The 18,810-nt window shown below is 42.4% G+C and overlaps 1 protein-coding gene across 1 annotated transcript in view; it reads right to left on the bottom strand.

Annotated features, from left to right (window-relative positions):
• The window catches only part of LOC145425493 (tripartite motif-containing protein 16-like), a 55,855-nt gene extending 43,930 nt beyond the window's left edge, over positions 1–11,925 (bottom strand). The window contains exon 1 of the mRNA XM_080298575.1: positions 9,872–11,925. Coding sequence (XP_080154701.1) covers positions 10,335–11,795 — 1,461 coding nt within the window. The 5' untranslated portion in view covers positions 11,796–11,925 and the 3' untranslated portion in view covers positions 9,872–10,334. The remainder of the gene's footprint in view (positions 1–9,871) is intronic.
• Positions 11,926–18,810: the final 6,885 nt, after the last annotated feature.

Below are 18,810 nucleotides of genomic sequence, written 5' to 3'. Positions count from 1 at the left end.
AATACGGTAATAATAATTCAGTGTCCAATCTCAGGTCATTGGCTCAGACGCAGTTTTCTTTCACTCTACCTGAGCTCACCATCTCAGTAACAGCCCCACTCTTTGGTGTAAATGAGTCTTTATATTTGCTTTCTGTAATTTGATTTTTCTTACTTATTGTGTGCTCACTGTCTGTGTGTTTGTGTGTGTTTGTGTGCACAGACTTGACCAAATAAAGTAAAAAAAAATAATCAAAGAATAAATAAGTTAGGGGTTAAGAGTCAGAATAGTTCATTAAATGAGTAAATGAGTAATGAGACGTTTCCATTTTTTGTTAAAAACTGAGTTCAAAGATGTCACTAGATGGTCACAGCACTCAGGAGGAACCTAAAACTGGTCAGAGAGAAGTCCTGCAAAATAAATCCTGCAGACGACTTGAACACGTGTTTTTTGCATCTCTGTTCAGACGGTTGGTGGAATCTCATGTTTGTTCCTGATGCTTCACTTTTGTTGTTGTTCCAGTTCCAGCCTGAACTTTGAACTACATGATCACACAGTGGATTCTCCATTTTGTGCCAAAATCTATTTTGAGTTTTCAACAACAGGTGTTTAACTCCACTGCTTCCCCTGTTCTGTTGGGCCTGCCTGTGTTAGAGCCTAAAACATTACACACATCACACTGGAGTGGGCGCTCACAACCAAACCTGACAGATCCTGGAATTATATTTTTATCTTCTGTGGAGAGATAACTGATCAAACGGTCTCTGTCCTGTATTATGTCCATGACAATTTGTTTGGCAGAAATCTGGTTTCATTTAACACAACGTATTCACCTCAACACCTGTCATGTTCATGAAGGCGATGAGCTGTCAGAGTCTCAGGAAGGACGAATCAGACTTCAGCTGTTCAGACTCAGGACTGATGACTCGGGACTGGACCTGTGTCAGATGAACACTGATCATGGCTTCAGCTCTTTTGTCAAACTGAGTCTGAGAAAAAATGAACTTTTTTTTATTATTTCCTTTCTGTTTGAATCTAAAAGAGGCCTAAACACACAAGGTATCAATAGAAATCCCAGGACGTCCTCTATTTAGTACATGAGGACTTAGCTAAAAAGGGGCAACAGATATAGACTTAAAACAAATGTCCATTACAGAGGACATAAATGCTGCTTCTCAGGAGGATAAATGTGTCAGGTTTGGTGGTGAACGTCCACTCCAGTGTGATGTTGTGGTTCTCCTCTGCCTGATAGCAGGTCTGTGTCACATTGACTACAAATGATCCTGTTGAGGAGACAGAGAGGGAAAGAGAGGAGCAGACACACTGAGAACTGGAACAAATCTGTTGTTGAGCTTTATTTGGAGTTCATAAAGTGAAGCTGTAAACTAACCAGAGACACATGAGGTGAGGATGATGAGTAGCAGGATCCTGCAGATCATCTTCTCCCTGTGACGATAAAATTTGATTTGAGGAAGAACCTTTTCACACACATTTATATGTTTTAAATAAAAGTATAAAAAACTTAGCAGAGCTGAATCTTGTCTCACATGAACTTTCTCATCTTCTAAAACATTTTGGCTGCTACCCCTCAGCCTCTCAGCAGCTGCACTTCTGGTAAATGTGAAAATCACAGGTGATCTCAGAAAAGTTGACTCTGAACTTGAGGTCAAGATCACAGGGATTCAAACTCATCTCAGAGCTGACAACCTGTCTCTGAAAGTGGACAAAACAAAAGAGATGATTGTTGACTTCAGGAGAGCACGGAGAGATCACTGCCCACTTAACATCAATAGATCCTCTGTGGAGGTTGTCAAGAGCACCAGATTCCTTGGTCTCTACCTGGTGGAGAACCTCTCCTGGTCCCTCAACACCAGCTCCATAACCAAAAAGCCCAGCAGTGTGTCTACTTCCTGCAGAAGCTGAGGAAAGCCCATCTGCCATCATCCATTCTTACCACCTTCTACAGAGGGACTGTCGAGAGCATCCTGAGCAGCTGCATCACTGCCTGGTGTGGTAACTGCACCATATCGGATTGCAATACCCTACAATGGATAGTGAGAGCAGCTGAGAAGATCACTGGAGCCTCTCTTCCCTCCACCAAGGACACTTTCAGCACCCGCTCCATCTGCAACGCCACCAGCACTATGGAGGACCTCACACACACTTTTCACCCTGCTGCCTTCTGGAAAGAGGTACCGGAGCATTCGGGCCCTCACTGCCACACTATGGAACAGTTTCTTCCCCCAAGCCGCCAGACTCCTGAACACTCAGTGACTGGACACACACACACACACACACACACACACACACACACACACACACACACACACATCCATTGCACTGTCTTGTCTTGTTTTCTTAGCAGTTTTTTGCACATTGCACTTTACGTAGTCCCGTGTTTTTCTATTATATGTCATATGTAGCACCAGGGCCTCGGAGGAAAGCTGTCATTTCACTCTGTACTGTACGACTGCACATGGTAATGACAATAACAGACACTTGACACTTGACAGAGTCTGCAGCCACAGTTTCAGTGCAGCTCACCAGCACATCAAGAGTTAATGGTCGTCTATGATCCAAATCATGATCATTGTTCTGTGCACAATTTCAGCTACAAGATGTAAAATTGTCTGTTGACATCAGAGTGAAGTGTGTTGTTGTGTTACTCCAGTAACATGTTTAGATGTTTGCAGGCTGAGTTTATCTGTACCCGTCCTTGTGTTTCTTCGTCTCTGGCAGCTGTCTCTACGAACCATGAGCTCCTCTCTACGAACGTGGAAGAACATGTGAAGTTTTTTCTGTTGATTTTACCCGGTGCATTTCACTCACTGACCTGCAAGATAAAAACTAAATATCAGTGTAACAGATTTTCATTTCATCAGAGCTCACAGATAAGTTGAGCATTAGCCAACAGGGGGCGTTTCTCACCAGAAAATAAATGAGGCAAAATTAAACAGGTCATGTGATCGGTGTTCTTTAAAAGTTCCTTTCAGACTCACTGGTTTATTTGAAAGTTGCATGTTAGTGCAGGATAAACAGGTTAGTTTGCTGCACTGTGATGGATTTAACAGAACAGTGTGTGACTGCTGCACAGTGGCTGTGGCTTCATGCTCAGAGTTTGGTTACATCAAGTGTAGCAGAGATGAATTTGCAGTTAAGCTCATGATGCTTAGATTCACTGAATTTCACCTTCATACCAGCTGAATAGTGTCTAATATAAAGACAGCATTAACAATTTATTGTAAGTGTAGAGGATGGAAATCAGCCTGTTCAACTCATAAAACATCAGCTGACATCTGGTTGAATTCACTTGTGTAAATCCACAAAGAGCAGCAGGTCAGCTGATCACAGCCTGTACATTCAGAAAATCTACTGAAGCTCTCAATAGAAATTATGAGCCATTACAACTGATTTTAGGGTTTCTCCACCTGCTGAATCCACTTTAACCCCTGACTCCTCCTGACTACTTTTTACTTTCTTACTCTGAGTACATTTCAGAGCCTGTACTTTTTCACTTTTACTTAAGTAAAGACATTGAATCAGTACTTTAACTTTTACTGGAGCATTTTTTAACACAGGTATCTGTACTTCTACTTAAGTACAACATGTGTGTACTTTTGCCACCTCTGCGTATCAGCCACATTAAAGTCTACCTCTTCTGTGGTGCCGCCTTTACAATGTGTTAAAGTCTTCTTCATCATGATCTTGTTTCACCTCTGAGGGGACATTTTGATGCTGGTCCTCTTTGTCTGTTCACTGCCTGCTGGAAACTTACCTGCTCGCTGCTGCTGCTCTTCCTCTCAGCTTCCCGGAGTAAGTCTGAAAACTCACCCGCCTGCCCTCCTGTCTGCACCTCTGCTCTGAAAAAGGAAAGGAAAGGTTAGACATGTTGTTCTTCTCCTCACTCCACCACACACCTGGAGAAACCCCCTCTCTGCAGCACTTGGCCTTGACAGCACAAGGTCCTGGACCACGTTTACATGTCTTCATAAGTTAACAGATGTGAAGTATTTTCACATACGGCCCTTAAAGCTTTTGTTAAAATGCTCCACAACACTTGGTTCAATCTGGCTTTATGCAGAGAAATGTGTGATGTTAAACTGAACCATCAGCTGATGGAAATGTTTATTATTAAACTCCTCGCCTTCATCTGTTGGAAGTTTAACAGGTACACGTCCCTCACTCATCCTCAAAAGCAGATGCAACAGATGTTCCTGCCTTGGTTTGAAGACACCTGCATGCATACTTAGAAAATCCATCTGTACATGTCAGTAAGTGTCTCACATTATCATTATCTGCACAATATTCACCCATATCAGCCAAATCAGCCTCAAACTGTTTGTCGATTCCACCAATCAAAACTCTGTTTCTGGGAAAAAGTCTTCTTGCTGGTTTATGAAGTGTGTAAGTATCCTCCCTCTTTAAACAATGACAATGTTTCACCTCCAGTAGTGACAACATTACACCTGCTTATTCCCCTGCAGCTTTGAGAGGGTTATTCAAACTGCCCAAACCCACCAACTGAGCAGGGTCATGATATCATTTATGTCATGTGTTTTCCACGATCGCTATGAGACACAAGTGGTCAGACTGTGAGTGTTAACACATCTTATTTCATCCCCATCACACAAAAACACTCAGCAGTGCGCGCCTGTTTTATGCTTCCCACATCAGCAGTTTCTCCTCTTGTGCAACAGACTTGCTGTGATCCAGGGAATTGTGCACCACATCATCAGTTGCGTTACGCAGAACAAAGTGCACTTTATTCAGCTTGAGCCTGGAAGCTGATAAAGAGCATTCACTAATGTGTCGCTAATTCAAACTGGAAATGTAAGGCTGGAAACCTGTTTCAGAAATCCTCTGGATCGTACCATGAATCTCATTTGTTTCGCTGTTTAAAGGAGGGAAGGTGTGTTTAGATGATGCTTGCTGGTTGTAACAACCAGTATCCCCTGACACCACACCCTGAACCCACTGCTCCACTCCTCCCCTGCAGCCGAGCACAAACCACACTGACCACACACTGCTACTAAGAATCAACATGAACACGACAGAATTAACCAGCATTGTTAAAACAACAACTATCGAGGGCACACATTTGCTGGCTGTCTTAACTTGTTATCAGCTCCCAACACACATTATCAGCACATTTCCACACATGAGTGTTGTGAACACTGAGTGTTTATGTCACAAAAGACAAACAAGCTAATTTTTGACAGTTTAACGATTCACTGGATAAATTTACATCTGAGAGAAAAACATGTTTTAGTGAAAAACTGCACATCCATGTTGTTTTCTGGAAGTGGGCGATGATTCTTGGGCACCGGGCGTACTGGTGGAGGCTTGGTGGGTGCAGAACCATACGATGGTGTGGTAACCACAGCCGACGAGACTGGACCAGATGGCAACGTGGCAGCCGCAGGCGATGGAGCAGATGGTGGAGCAGGTGGTGGATGAACTGGCTCACCAGAGCCGCCAGCGGAGACGAGGAGGTGCCGGAGCAGTTCTCCTGAACCCCCAGCAGCAGGGACGTGCAGAGAGGTTTAAAGGGGCGGGTGCTCAAAGTTAAAAAGGGGCACATTGAACCAGGCTGAATAACAACAACACACATTCATCAAGAATCTAATATGGGAAGGGCGGGGCTGTGTTGATCTGAGACTGTAGACATTAAAAAGTCCATAGGAGAGATGGTAGCTGATTAAACAAGTGTCATGAGATAATAACAAAATGCAAAGATTGGTGACAGCGCTTGGAACCATAAGGCAACGAAAAACTGTGACATAAACTCGGCTCTGCCTGTGAATCACTCTTTGCTTCTCTTCTTCCTTCCTTCCCATCATTTCATATATCACTCTCCACTTGCTGTCTGAGAACAAGGCACAACTTGCTATTGCAATAAACTATAATCTAATTATCCACACCTAACAACTCTTGCACTTAATCTATAATAAAATGATGACAGAAAAATGTTATAGCCCTGCCTTTAGTAGCCTCACACAGCTCCTACTGTTTCCTCCTCATGTCCTTACCAGCCATGTCTGCACAATGTTATATCATGAGTAATATTTTTTTAAATCCAGCTAAATAAAACACACACATGCACACACAGTGACATTTTAGACCTTCTTCAGAATACTGTATATACTATGGGCATCCTTACATTATTATGTATTACTAGAGCTACAATAATAAAGCAATGAGGAGGGGGAAGTAATAAATATGAAATAATCTATTTATGATGATTCCATTTGTTTCACTATCCACTCTGTGCAGGGGCAAAGCTTATTACATGTTTAAACTGTAGAGATAGAATCATTTTACTGCTGTAAAATCCAACTTTTGTCTTATTTAAAATATAAATCTAATATAATCTGCTTCTTAATGTATGTTCTTTAAAATACAGCGTGTGTTTTTTAATATATTATAATTATAATTATTATTATGTGGACATGCATATTAGATCGTTTTTTAGTGAAATATAATCCCTCCAGAAAGGCAGGAAAAGCCCTGTAACTTGCTTTAAAACTAAATATGTTCCCTAAAACGGTGACAGAGCTACAGACCCATGACAGCCTTACACAGGTAGCCAGCAGCTATGACCAGCACTACTTGTGCAGTTAATAAAAGGACAGGTAATGTTTGTCGCGCTGTTGCACACACAGCACGCTCGTTTGTTTCAGTTCGTCAGTTGCAACAAGACAGCTTACCAACGTGTACATAATAAGCTAATACTCCTGTGTGCTACACACTACAGTGTACGCTGTACACCTACTTACTGGTTTTGTCGCATCAGTCTGTGTCTCTGAGTTAACTTGTGTTTCTCCTACAGCTCCGGACCGCAAAAAATGCGCGTGCTCTTTGTGAGCTCGTTCCCGGCTCGTAACCAGCGCGTTCTGCCGTCAAGGGCGATCATTGGTTAAATGTGATCATGTGACTGATGCAAGCCAGATCCTTTTATTTAGCAAAACTATGATTAATAGTTAAATATTATTGTTGAGGGGCACAGACAGGACTCCGCACGCACACACACATAAAAAAATAAATAAATAAATAAATTTTTTTTTAAAGTTGCCTCAACAAAAGGGCACTTTGGGCACTCATCAGGAAAGGGGCGGGTGCTCAAGCCCCTCTAGCCCCCCCCCCCCCCCCCCCCCCCCCCCCCTCTGCACGTCCCTGCCCAGCAGAGTCGAATGCAGAGCCAGCAGGTGCAGAAAAGTCCGGCTGAGGCGAAGCTAACTGTAGCTGCACAGGGCACGTACAGTGCTAACAGTCTGTCTGAGCTTTGTCAGAAAGATGCAGTCCTCAACTGACTGAATGAGCTCACCAGAGCTTTCAGCAGAGGATGACAGCAAGTGAACAGGGCTGGGCTGGAGAGGGACCTGGAAACAGAGCTAAAGCCTGAACAAGTAATAGAGCTAGAAACTGAACTAGAAACTGAAGTAGAGGCTGAGCTGGTGATAAAACAGGAAACTGAGCTGATAAATGAGCTAATGGCTGAAACAAAAGTTGTGGTGGTGGTTGTGCTGGTGGCTGTGATGGTTGTTGAACTTGCAACTAATCAGGTAACTGACTCTTAGCTGCTCTCCTCTGGGGAACAGGGATGGGTACTGGGCCTGGCCGAACACCAGCCATCCCCATCCGAGGAACAGATACGGGCGCAGGGACGAGCTGGGTTCTGCCTGTTTTTATTCTGGGAGCCCGTGTAGGCGCAGGAGCTAGCTGGACCTCTGCTGCTCCAACCCAGGGAACTGAAACGGGTGCAGGAGTCGGCAGGGTCACAGTTGCCTTCACCTGGAGAACCAGAACAGGCATTGGCAATAACTGGGTGTCCGCCATCCTCACCCAAGGAGCAGGTACGGGTGCAGGGATGAATACAGCCTCAGTTAGCCTGGCAACTGAAGCAGGCACCAGCTGGACCTCAGCCACCCCCACCCGAGGAATCGGTAAGGGTGCAAGGGGAAGCTGGGCCCGAGCTGCCCTGGGAACAGGAACTGGAAGTGGAGAGCGGAGCTCAGGAGCAGTAACAGTCACTGGGCAAACTAGGTTAATGGTGCCAAAGACAGTTTCAACTTGACAGCGAGGTGTCACTCTGAATAATGTCTTTAGAGTTCAAACACACAGTAGCGGAGTTATCTGATTCAGGCGATACAGAGTCCACGGAAGACGAAACAGTGTTACTGTTGATCTATTTTTACTTATTTATTTATTTGATGGATCCGCCTTCCCCTTGTGTCGACCATTCTCACCTGCTGGTAAGCCTCAGTCCTGAACTCCTCCTCCCTGTATGGTTGAATGTGAAGTTGCTTTCCCTGTCTGGATAATAAATCTTGGAAGCACATCTCCTCCCTCATTTTTAGTCTAAAGAACCTGTGCACCTGACTGTGTTAAACATATAAATATGCATTAAAGCCACTAAAGTGTCTTATAGTCCCTGTTAACACATGCCTGCTGACACATGGTACACAGTAATATGTGTTTGAAAACAACCTGAAACCTGTTAATGTTCTGATTTAACAGCAGATTTCTCCACATGCAGGACAGAGAAATTCCTGCCTCTGTCACACAAAAAGTGGAAAATATATTTGTTTGACATTTTTATCACAATAACAAAGAAATAAACTGTTGGTAGATCCACTTTATACAATGAATCATTCATCAGTAAAAATCTAACTCAAATCAAATACAACAATTTCAACATTCATAAAAAAAAAAAATCCAACCCTGCAGGGATCAAACATCTGATTAAACACCAGGGTTGGACACACACTTTCTAATCTGACATCACAAAGTTATTCTGAAGCTGTAAATCTAATTAAAAACTCCCCAAAACTACTAAGAGAAAACCCTTAAAAGGTTCAGTGATAGAAGAAAAATCCTTTACATATAAAATCAACAGAGGTTCCTGATAAACAGACTAATAAACAGAGAATAGCTGAACAGTTTCTGTGACACAGACGTAAAAATACATAAATGCTCCATGTGTCACGGTCTGCAGAGACAGGCCGTGCGGTGGTAATGGACCCAGGTGCGTACACAAGTGAGTAGACGGGAGTGAACTTAACAAAAAGCGAGCCTTTATTATGGCTGAAGACAAAGTGTACAAACAAAGCAGGGATAGCGTGACTAGACTATAACTAAACTGGGAAAACTAATACTGTGACAAACTAAGAAAACTCAGACTATGATGATCACTGCAAAGGCTGACCGTGAAAACATGGAGGTGAGAACACAGACGACACGACACAGACTACATGAAACACAGAGTCTAAATACACAAGAGGGATGATCAGGGGAAGTGGCCACACATGGGAACACAGCTGATTGTTTACTTTAAATAAAGTTAAAAAAAAAAAAAAAAGGAACACAGCTGACACAGATAAACATAACAAGACATGGCAGGAGTAAACAACACTGACGGGAGACTGTCAAAGTAAAACAGGAAGTACACAGAGGTGCAAACAGGAGGAGAGAGAGAGCACGGGCATAGTGGGCTGGGGAAACATGGAATGAAACACAAGGAGGGGAGATGAGGGCTCACAGATACATAGAGGGGCACACAGGGGATAAAAGTCACAAGGGGAAGTCAAATAAGGAACAACATAACAGGACAACTCAGGAAACATGGCCTAAATAAGGAACGAAATACAAAAATACAAGAAACTAAGAATACTGGGCCCACATTGCCCAGGACCATGACACCATGATTTTCATTTCTATCCATCATCTTGAACACTGACTATAAATGTGTTCACTTCATTATTGTGAGATTTGGCTTCTTCACGTGTCTCTGTATCTGAAAAATGACATTAAATGTCATCACTCTAGATACAATAATAACAATATAAAAAACCTCAAAGATTAAATTTTTTTGTTACATTTTAAAGGTTCAAACCTCAAAGACATTAAGTTTACAGTCATATATGATCAAGAAAATCAACAATCTTCACATTTCAGAAACTGGAACCAGCTTTAAATGTGACTAAAATAATGATAAAACAATCAATTCTCTAATCATTGACTAACTGATGAATCACTGCAGCTCCAATATATTGTTGCATTTGACAACCCACTACAGCAACTACAGAATTAAACCACTAACCAGACTGATGACAGATTTCAAACATGCTGAATATGAAGAGTAGTATCATTTAAACTCACATGATTATCAGCCATAAGAACAAATTCAGATTTATATTGATGTAAGGTATATAAATGTAAGTACAGTTTGAATCAGTGCAATATTATTTTCACACATCAATGGACCACTGAACTTCTCAGCTTCTAAAATGTAAAGCCTCATTTAGAAACTACACAAGTACATATAATGGTCAGGGATCAACATGAACCTGTCTTCTTTATTTGACTTTAATCAACTCTGCAGTGTCTCCATCTCCATAAAGCCAAACTCCAGCATAGAGCGGCTGAGTGAATGTGGTCTGGACTCTGTGGAGGAGAGTCATGGTTTCAGAGACGCTGTAGAAAGACAGAATACCTGCTCTGTGATCCAGGTACACTCCTACTCTGGAGGACCGAGGACCTGAGAGGACAGTTTGGACATTGTTGTGTCGAAATTTATAACTGTTTATGTAACAATGTAATGCCCAAGATTTGTTATTATTTCCAAATAAACATTCATTGCCCCCCCCTGCTCTGCTGATATTCTTGTATGCGACTGCTACACGAACTGCTCCCCCTCTCCACTCCACCTCCCAGTAACAACGTCCAGTCAGACTCTCTCTACTCAGGACCTGACACCATCCAGTGAATCTGTCTGGATGATCAGAATAAAACTGTTGTTGGTTCATAAATGTTACTTTTCTGTTCCCCTCAGATAATAACAATTCCCTGTGTCCTGTGTTTGGATCCAGTGTGATTTCATGTGAATATTTTAAGAATCCAGCTCTGGTCTTTGGCTCTGCTGGTGACAGTAAAACATCCTCTTCAGTGACTGTCAGTGAGATGTTTGTCCATTCCTCTCTCAGAATGTCCTGTAGTTTATCTCTGGTCTCTGACACAGCTGCTGTCACATCCTCAAAGTAGCTCAGAGGACGAATATTGATGCTGGATGAGTGTGTAGACTCACTGAGTGCTGACAGTGAGGGGTAGTTGTGTAGAAACTGGTTGTGATCCTCTGTGTGTGAGAGCTGCTCCAGCTCGCCGTCTTTCCTCTTCAGCTCAGCGATCTCCTGCTCCAGCTTCTCCTGAAGCTCTTTGACTCGACTCACTTCAGTTTCCTGCTGGGATCTGACCTGCTGCTTCACATCAGAGCTTCTTTTCTGGAGGAGACGGATCAGCTCAGTGAACATCTTCTCACTGTCCTCCACTGCTTTATCAGCAGAGCCATTGATGGCCTCCACCTCCTGTTGAAGCAGCTTCACATCTTTCTCTCGCTCCTGGATTCTCTGCTGGATGTTTAGTCGTCTCACCTCGAGCTCCTTCTGCTTCTCAGTCCTTTCTGCTGCAGCTGGGACTGTTTCATGGCCTTTATGTTCATCCATTAAGCAGAGATAACAGATACTCTGCTGATCAGTACGACAGAAAATCTTCATCACCTCATCATGACGAGAGCAGATGTTCTCCTGGAGCTTCTTGGAGGGGGCCACCAGCTTGTGTTTCTTTAATGGAGCTGCATCATAGTGAGGTTGGAGGTGTTTCTCACAGTAAGAGGCTGGACAAGATAAACAGGACTTGATGGCTTTCAGCTTCCTCCCAGTGCAGACATCACAGGCCACATCTTCAGGTCCAGCATAGCAGTGATCAGCTGGAGCAGCTTGGAGTCCAGTCTTCTTCAGCTGCTCCACTAAAGCTGCAAACATGACGTTTTTCTCCAGGACAGGCCTCGGTGTGAACGTCTTCCTGCACTGAGGGCAGCTGTGGATTTCCTTCCTGTCCTCTTCATCCCAGAAACTTTTAATACAGTTCCTGCAGTAGCTGTGTCCACAGGTTGTAGTCACCGGATCCTTCAGTAGATCCAAACAGATGGAACAAGAGAAGGTTTCTCTGTGCCATTTCTCCTCTCAGTGTCAGTGACTGTGTGAGTTTCTCTTCCTTATAACTGAAACTAGTCTGAGCTCTGATCTCAACAACATGTTTCTGCAGTGAATGGAGCCTGTCAGCTCTTACACGTCACCACATGTTGGTTACACCCATCTTCAAAGTGCAGATCTGAAGGGGAGGGAACGAGGAAACACGTGGACAGAGAGGAGGTGCTGTGTTTAAGAGCAGGAAGAAGAGGGAGGGTTATCAGGCTGTGCTTCACCCCAGGAAGAGGAGCAGTTTGAGAGCAATACTGTGTGTTTAACCCTTTTATTTACTGCTCACATCAACTTTTAAGCTTGTTAACACTTTCTTCTATATAAATAAACTGCAGTTTAGAAATGTCAGAGTTATCACTGAAGTTAACAAACAGTCCTTCAGTTTCAGTCAATGCAGGAGGATAATGATCCTAAACATACAGATAAGGCAGCCACTGACATGATGCTTATGTTGCATTTAAGTTTATGTTCATTTCAGTTGTTTCTCTCCCTCAAACACCATCAGAGGTGAGAGGGTGCAGCAGGTGTAGTAGTTGGTATATGAGGCAGTAAATAAATTAAAGATTTTTCAAACACATTCATCTCCACAAAAATGTGATAAATGTTTGACAGGAATAAAAAGAAACTCTGATCCTTCTTTAAAAGTATTTTTCTGTTATTATGGTCGAGTTGATCACACAAAATCATCTTGAGCAGGGACGTGGCTAAATACAGGTATGTGAGAACCCGTCAATATTAAGGTCTCCAGTGACTGACTGGAGCTTTGTACATGTGACCTGGAGATACTGGATATTAGAACTTGGTGGTCTGTAACAGCAGCTCACTAGTACAGGTTTCACAGGAGGAAGCTGGACCTGTAACCACAGAACTTCCAGTTGGATCAACAGTCACAGCAAGAATCAGCATCTGCACATTTATCATCAAGAGCAGCAGGGGGCGCTGTTACACACAGAGGCAGGTTCTCTCCCAAATGTGTCCAGAACAAGAGCTGAGCAGCTTTTTCTGTGAGTCAAAGTATTTCTAACAAACTACAGCAGATCACAGAGCCTGTGTCAGCTCAGCTATCAGAATCAAACAGTGAAGCTGACCTGTGTAAGTCAGCAGGTCAGACAGTATGTTAATGAGGGCAAATCTACACAGCAGTAATGAACTTTTCATAAACCACATTTAATATAAATCTATGATACGTCCATAAGTCTGCACCGTCTGAAACCTCCTCACATTTCAGCCCTCATTTCTCATCATATTGTGATCTACAGTTATTTATGGTTCAGTGAGTTTTGCTTGGAGTTTCCAGCTTCTGAGAGCATTATTTACATCACTGAAGTATTTATGATTCCCCTGGTATAAAAAAGCTTCACAGTAAAATCTCATCTTTGTAACATTCACACTGAAACATGTTTACTATACTGCATGATAAAGACAGCTGAACACGACGTCCCCAGAAACATGTTTTATTATCAGAAACAGACAAAAAGAATCAGCTTTCCTGACCTACAGTTTGATGGTTCAAAAGCACGAAGGACAAAAAATGTAAAGAATTGAAATGTAAGAAATCTGTCCTCTCCTCATCCTTCCCACCACCCTCAGGGTGACCTTCATTTTCTTTGCTCTCTTTACCTTCATCATCCTCTTCATCGTCTTCTTGCTCACTGTCTGCACACACACACACACACACACACACACACCTCTACATCAATGAAGGAAACTGCACAGATATGAGCCTCTTAACCTGCTCACACATTTCAGCCCTCATTTCTCATCATATTGTAATCTACAGTTATTTAAACTGTGTGTGTGCAGGCTGTGGCTCTGTTTCACTTCCACAGTTCAACTACAGAGGGCGCTAAAAGGGTCCAGGTCATGTTAGTCTAAGTGCCTGAAAAGAAGTTCAGTTTCCTTCTTTTTAAGATATCCAGGCTGAACTTCACGACAACAATTCAAGCGTCTACCAATGAGAGTTCAGGATACTGTGATTGATCTACGACGGGGTGGTAAATACATCAGAGGGAGACCTCAAGTGTTTTTATGTCTAGTTAACAGAAAGAGTAGGAGTATAAGCCATGTTTGCTCAGCAGCAGCTTTATATTAAAGGTTGTAGCTTTAGTATTTTAGCTTTTATATAAACCCCTGTTTCACCCCCTGCTATGTGCCTATTGTGAAGAGGGAAGCTGTGACCACTAGAAGTATAGTAGTAGGTGGTCGGAGGAGGCTTTAGTGGGACTACAGGGTTGTTTTGAGGTGACAGACTGGGAGACACTCTGTGGGCCTCACGGTGAGGACACCAGTGGGCTTACTGAGTGTGTCACTCACTACATAACCTTCTGCACCAGCTCCATTGTCCCAGCACGGACATTATTTGTTACCCAAATAACAAGCCGTGGGTGATTAAGGACATCAAAGCTCTCCTCAATAACAAGAAGAGGGCGTTCAGAGCGGGCGATAGAGAGGAGGCTACAACGGTTCAGGTGTTACTGAAGGCCAAGATCAGCATGAGACAGTTGTGGCATGAAGACAACTACTGGATTCAAGCCATCCAACAACAGAGGAGCTGGAGGCAGTGAGGACAGAGCCAGATACCTGAATGTGTTTTCAACAGATTCGACACTGCAGTGAATGCTCAGCCCCCTGCTGACTTACCTGTAGCCAGCCTGCAGTCCACAACCATGCCACTCTCTCTCCCTCCCTCTCCACATTGCACCATTGCTGCCTCTCCTCCATCATTCACTTCCACTCGTGACCAGATTCAAAGACAAAGGAGAAGACTCCAGTCAAGCACGTCTGCTGGACCAGACCAGATGAGTGCTGTGTCCTCAAGGCCTGTCCCACCCAGCTTTGTGGAGTCTTTTATAAATTGTTCATGTTGAGTTTGCCATCTTCAGAAGTTTTATGAGACTCTGCAGTGGTTGGATGTATCAGTGTGTCATGGTCCGACAACTGAAGTTTAACAACATTTCTGCATCAGGATTAAAGTCAGAATGAAAATCCTCTATTTTCTCTTCTTCTGCTTCTTGTCAGGTAAGGACTGATGATCTTAATGTTGCTCTTTAACTTTAATTTTAACTAAAACATACTCAACTTTATAAAACACCTCATGAAATACATATATTTACTAGAGCTGGATATCTTTAGACCAGTCTTGGTCTCGAGACCACTTTTACGTGGTCTTGGTCTCGCTGTCTCAGTCTCGCTGTCTCAGCTCGACATAGTGGTCGGGAGATTTGGAGTCAACAGTATCCATGACACACAACATAACGTTCGATAATGTGTCATCTGCAAAAGCATCAGCTCTAAGAGCCGTGCTTAGAGAGAGCTTTGTAGTGAATCAGAAGAGTCGACTCCCACTGAGCGAGAGCCGGCTCCTCACTTCATTTCCTTTCACTGCTCAGCTCTCACACAGTGGCTCAGCTATGCTCCAATCTCTCCATATTGTGGCCAATCACATGCGAGGATATAAGATAATATCATTGTGTGAAAAACAGAGAGGGTGAGAGACGCGACAGTCAAGTGGAGCGTGTGTCTGTCCTCTCAGTAAGTGAGTGAGACAGTAGACAGCAGTGAGGAGGGCTGTGTGAAAGCAAGAACACATAAATATGCCTGAAACCCGTAAACGAAGCAGCATCTGGCTGCAGTTTAAAGACTTTTTTGTCTCGGTCTCGTCTCAACTTTGTCTTGGTCTTGGTTCAGTCTTGACTACAAGTCTAATATCTACATACAGTAAATAATGTTGTGATTATCCATCTTGTGTTAAATGCATTATTATTATTTTTCATCTGACAGGTCCAGCTGGGCTCGTCAAGGCAAAACATAATATTTGGTCTGCAGCTGAAGGATTTAATGGCACGCTTAACTGCAACTTATCTTTGTCTGGAAGCACAAAGTTCTTCTGTGAGGAAAAATGTGAGCGAGCAGAAGATATCCTCATTAAAACAGATGGAAGCACAGCTCAGAGTGGCAGATACAGCATGAAGTATGAAGATGGATCTCCAAGAAGAGGAATTGTGTTTTTAAGCTTCTCACAAATGATCAAGTCTGACGCAGGAATGTACAGGTGTGGTTTGGGAAGATCTTCTGCTCCAGATTCATACTTTGACTTTGAGGTCAGAGTTTCAAATGGTGAGTTTTTTAGTAAAGGTGAGTGGAATTGAAAATGTGGAGACCCCCCAGGTCTAATTTAGTAATGTGGACCACTTTTAGATCAACCTGTTCAATCAATAAATACAAGCACAAAATCTTGCTTTTGTTCAGATTTTCTTTTCTCTATAACTGATTTTGAGCATCAGTATCATGGTTTATATCATGATTTAAATAGATAAAATCTACTAATTTAATTCCTATGATGGAGAGTAACAGAAGAAATGTTTGACCTAAAAAAGTTGATGATCTTCCAAGAGTGTCATCATGCTAAAAAGAAATTAGTCACCTTTTTTATATACAGGCTCATCTTCTAGCTGTGAGTCCTGAGAAATGCCTCAAAAAATAAGACAAATGAAAAAAAACAAAAACATTTGCACTCACACCGGTGAACTTCAAGGGTCTATAACGCTGCTCTTTAAGTTCATACTATGAAGGTAACGTTTTGCATGGCTTCATTAAATATGGTGCAACAAAAAAGTTTTGATTTTATCTTAGTCTCTGTCTCAGTGTCTGTCTCTTTGTGCATTTAAACCCTTAGTTAGGAGTAAATGTGGATTTCCTGTGGCAAACATTAATGTCAGTTTCTCGGTTTCAGTTTCTCGGTTTATGAAGGTCACTTTTTTTTTTTTTTTAAGTGACATCAGAAACAGCAGCATGTGACATCACGTGATGGCGGAGCTTCAGTTCATCCTTTGTCATCTTTTTTTTTTTTTTTTTTTTTAATAGGACAGGGGGAAAGAATGAAAGAAAGAGGGGGAGAGAAAGAAAGAAAACCAAAGGGGAGAAGAGACGGTGAGAAGGGGGGGAAGAGAGAAAAAAAAAACAAACAACAACAAAAAAAAAAAAACTCCTGGGTCACCTGTATGGAGAAAAAAAAACAAACAAACAGAGGAGACAGCAAACAACAAAGAGCAACATAATAATAGAAAAAAAAGCACCATCACAATAAACTAGCTAGCAGTAGATATCAATAGTTACTAAATAATAGACGATATTGTGCAGCACGCAAGATAGACAGCGCACAGTGTGCTTTGAGGCAGCAGCCAAGAAAGCTTTAGTCCGCGTCTGTGAATACCCATGTGTACACCTGTGTGCATACCTGTGTGGATCAGCATGCTTGCATTCCAAAGGTTTCTCCATGTAACGATCTGTTAGGGAGTGTGGGGAGCCACAGCCCTGTCCTTTATGGTATCAAGCGGGTATGGAGGACCTCCTTATGAAGGTCACCTTTAACTATGACAGTGCTGAGATACGGACCTCCTGTGAAGTTGTCACCATACTAGTGATGAGCAAAGCGAGACTTCGTGAAACATTTGAAGTCTTTGTGCTTGTATTGATGATTCCAAACAATCTGAAACCATCTCCACAGTGGCACCTGCTGGACAATTTGGCTATTGTCACGTCCTGATCATATTCTGTGAAATGGTGACACAGACAAGTTCTGCACAACTTCAAACAAAACCACTTATTATATCAGACTATCAATCTCTTCGATCACTAAATGTTTTGGAGAAATCCTCCAAAACAATTTGGGTAATTAGTGGTACAGTAGAGTACTAAGGTCACATTAATGAAAGGAAGGAGTTTTACCTCAAAATAGTATTTTGAGAAAAGTCGAAATGTGGAGATTACAGTTGTTGTTCCAAGCCAGACAAATGCCACAGCAGCTATACCCTCACAAAATGCCTCAGTGAAACAAAACAATCAGCTGTCTTATCGTGTCTTGTGATACAACATGCATCCTCTTCATTGCACACGGGTGTAAACATCGATATCCTTGCTTCTGTTCATTGCCAGACATTTCATTTTATACAAATCCAGCCAACAAGTTTGTGTGTTTGTTCCCTTCTGACCAGATGCAGCTTTCTGCACCACCACATGGCCTTATAACTCTCACCACACTGTCTATGTGCTAAAAGAGAAATGCATTTAATAAATACCAATTCTGAAGTAGAATTTCGCTAACTCATCTGCACAAGTCATTTAGTAGACTGTATATAAGCCATAAGAGTTTTGTCTACAAACAACTGTTAATTCCACATTTCCACTTCAAAAAAATAATAAAATAAATCAGTAATATATATTTTTATTTATGAAACCTCTAATAATTTCCCTTTTATATATTAATCACAGTCGAAATGTGTGTGTGTGTCCTCCCATGCTCAGAAGTCTGGGCGCTTAAGTTAATTTGCCAAGTTTGAATTAGCAACTAAGGAAGAACAAACTTGGAGTATTTGATGTTGAGAAACAGCTCTTGTCTTTTGTGGCTCACTTTGTTGCTGCTGCAGCAGTGGCTGTGACACGAACTTTGCCTCATGTGTTCAGAGAGCTACACACATCACCAAACTTGAAGGAGCTGTGTATGTGTGCTTTGCTTTCATTTGTGTTTCCACCTCTGGCCACCAGGTGGTGCGCTTTTGTGTTTTCTTTTCAGCTGAGTTGTGTTTTAGGTCCCGTTAGTAAGAATCAGAAGGGTTTTATTGCCAAATGTTGAGCAGGTTTACAACATTAGGAAATTGCTGGAGGAGACAAACAGATATTTCAAATTTAAACCATTTAAACTGGCTCAAATAAAAGACCTCTTTAGTATCTCGGCTCCAAACAGACACTGACAGCAGAGAAGGAAACTGTTTACAGCTTAAAAAACAAACAGTACTGG

Source organism: Astatotilapia calliptera, chromosome 3 (assembly GCF_964374335.1).
Source record: "Astatotilapia calliptera chromosome 3, fAstCal68.1, whole genome shotgun sequence".
NCBI classification, from domain to species: domain Eukaryota; kingdom Metazoa; phylum Chordata; class Actinopteri; order Cichliformes; family Cichlidae; genus Astatotilapia; species Astatotilapia calliptera.
Note: the sequence above shows the minus strand (reverse complement) of the source record. Positions and strands in the feature narration are given on the sequence as shown.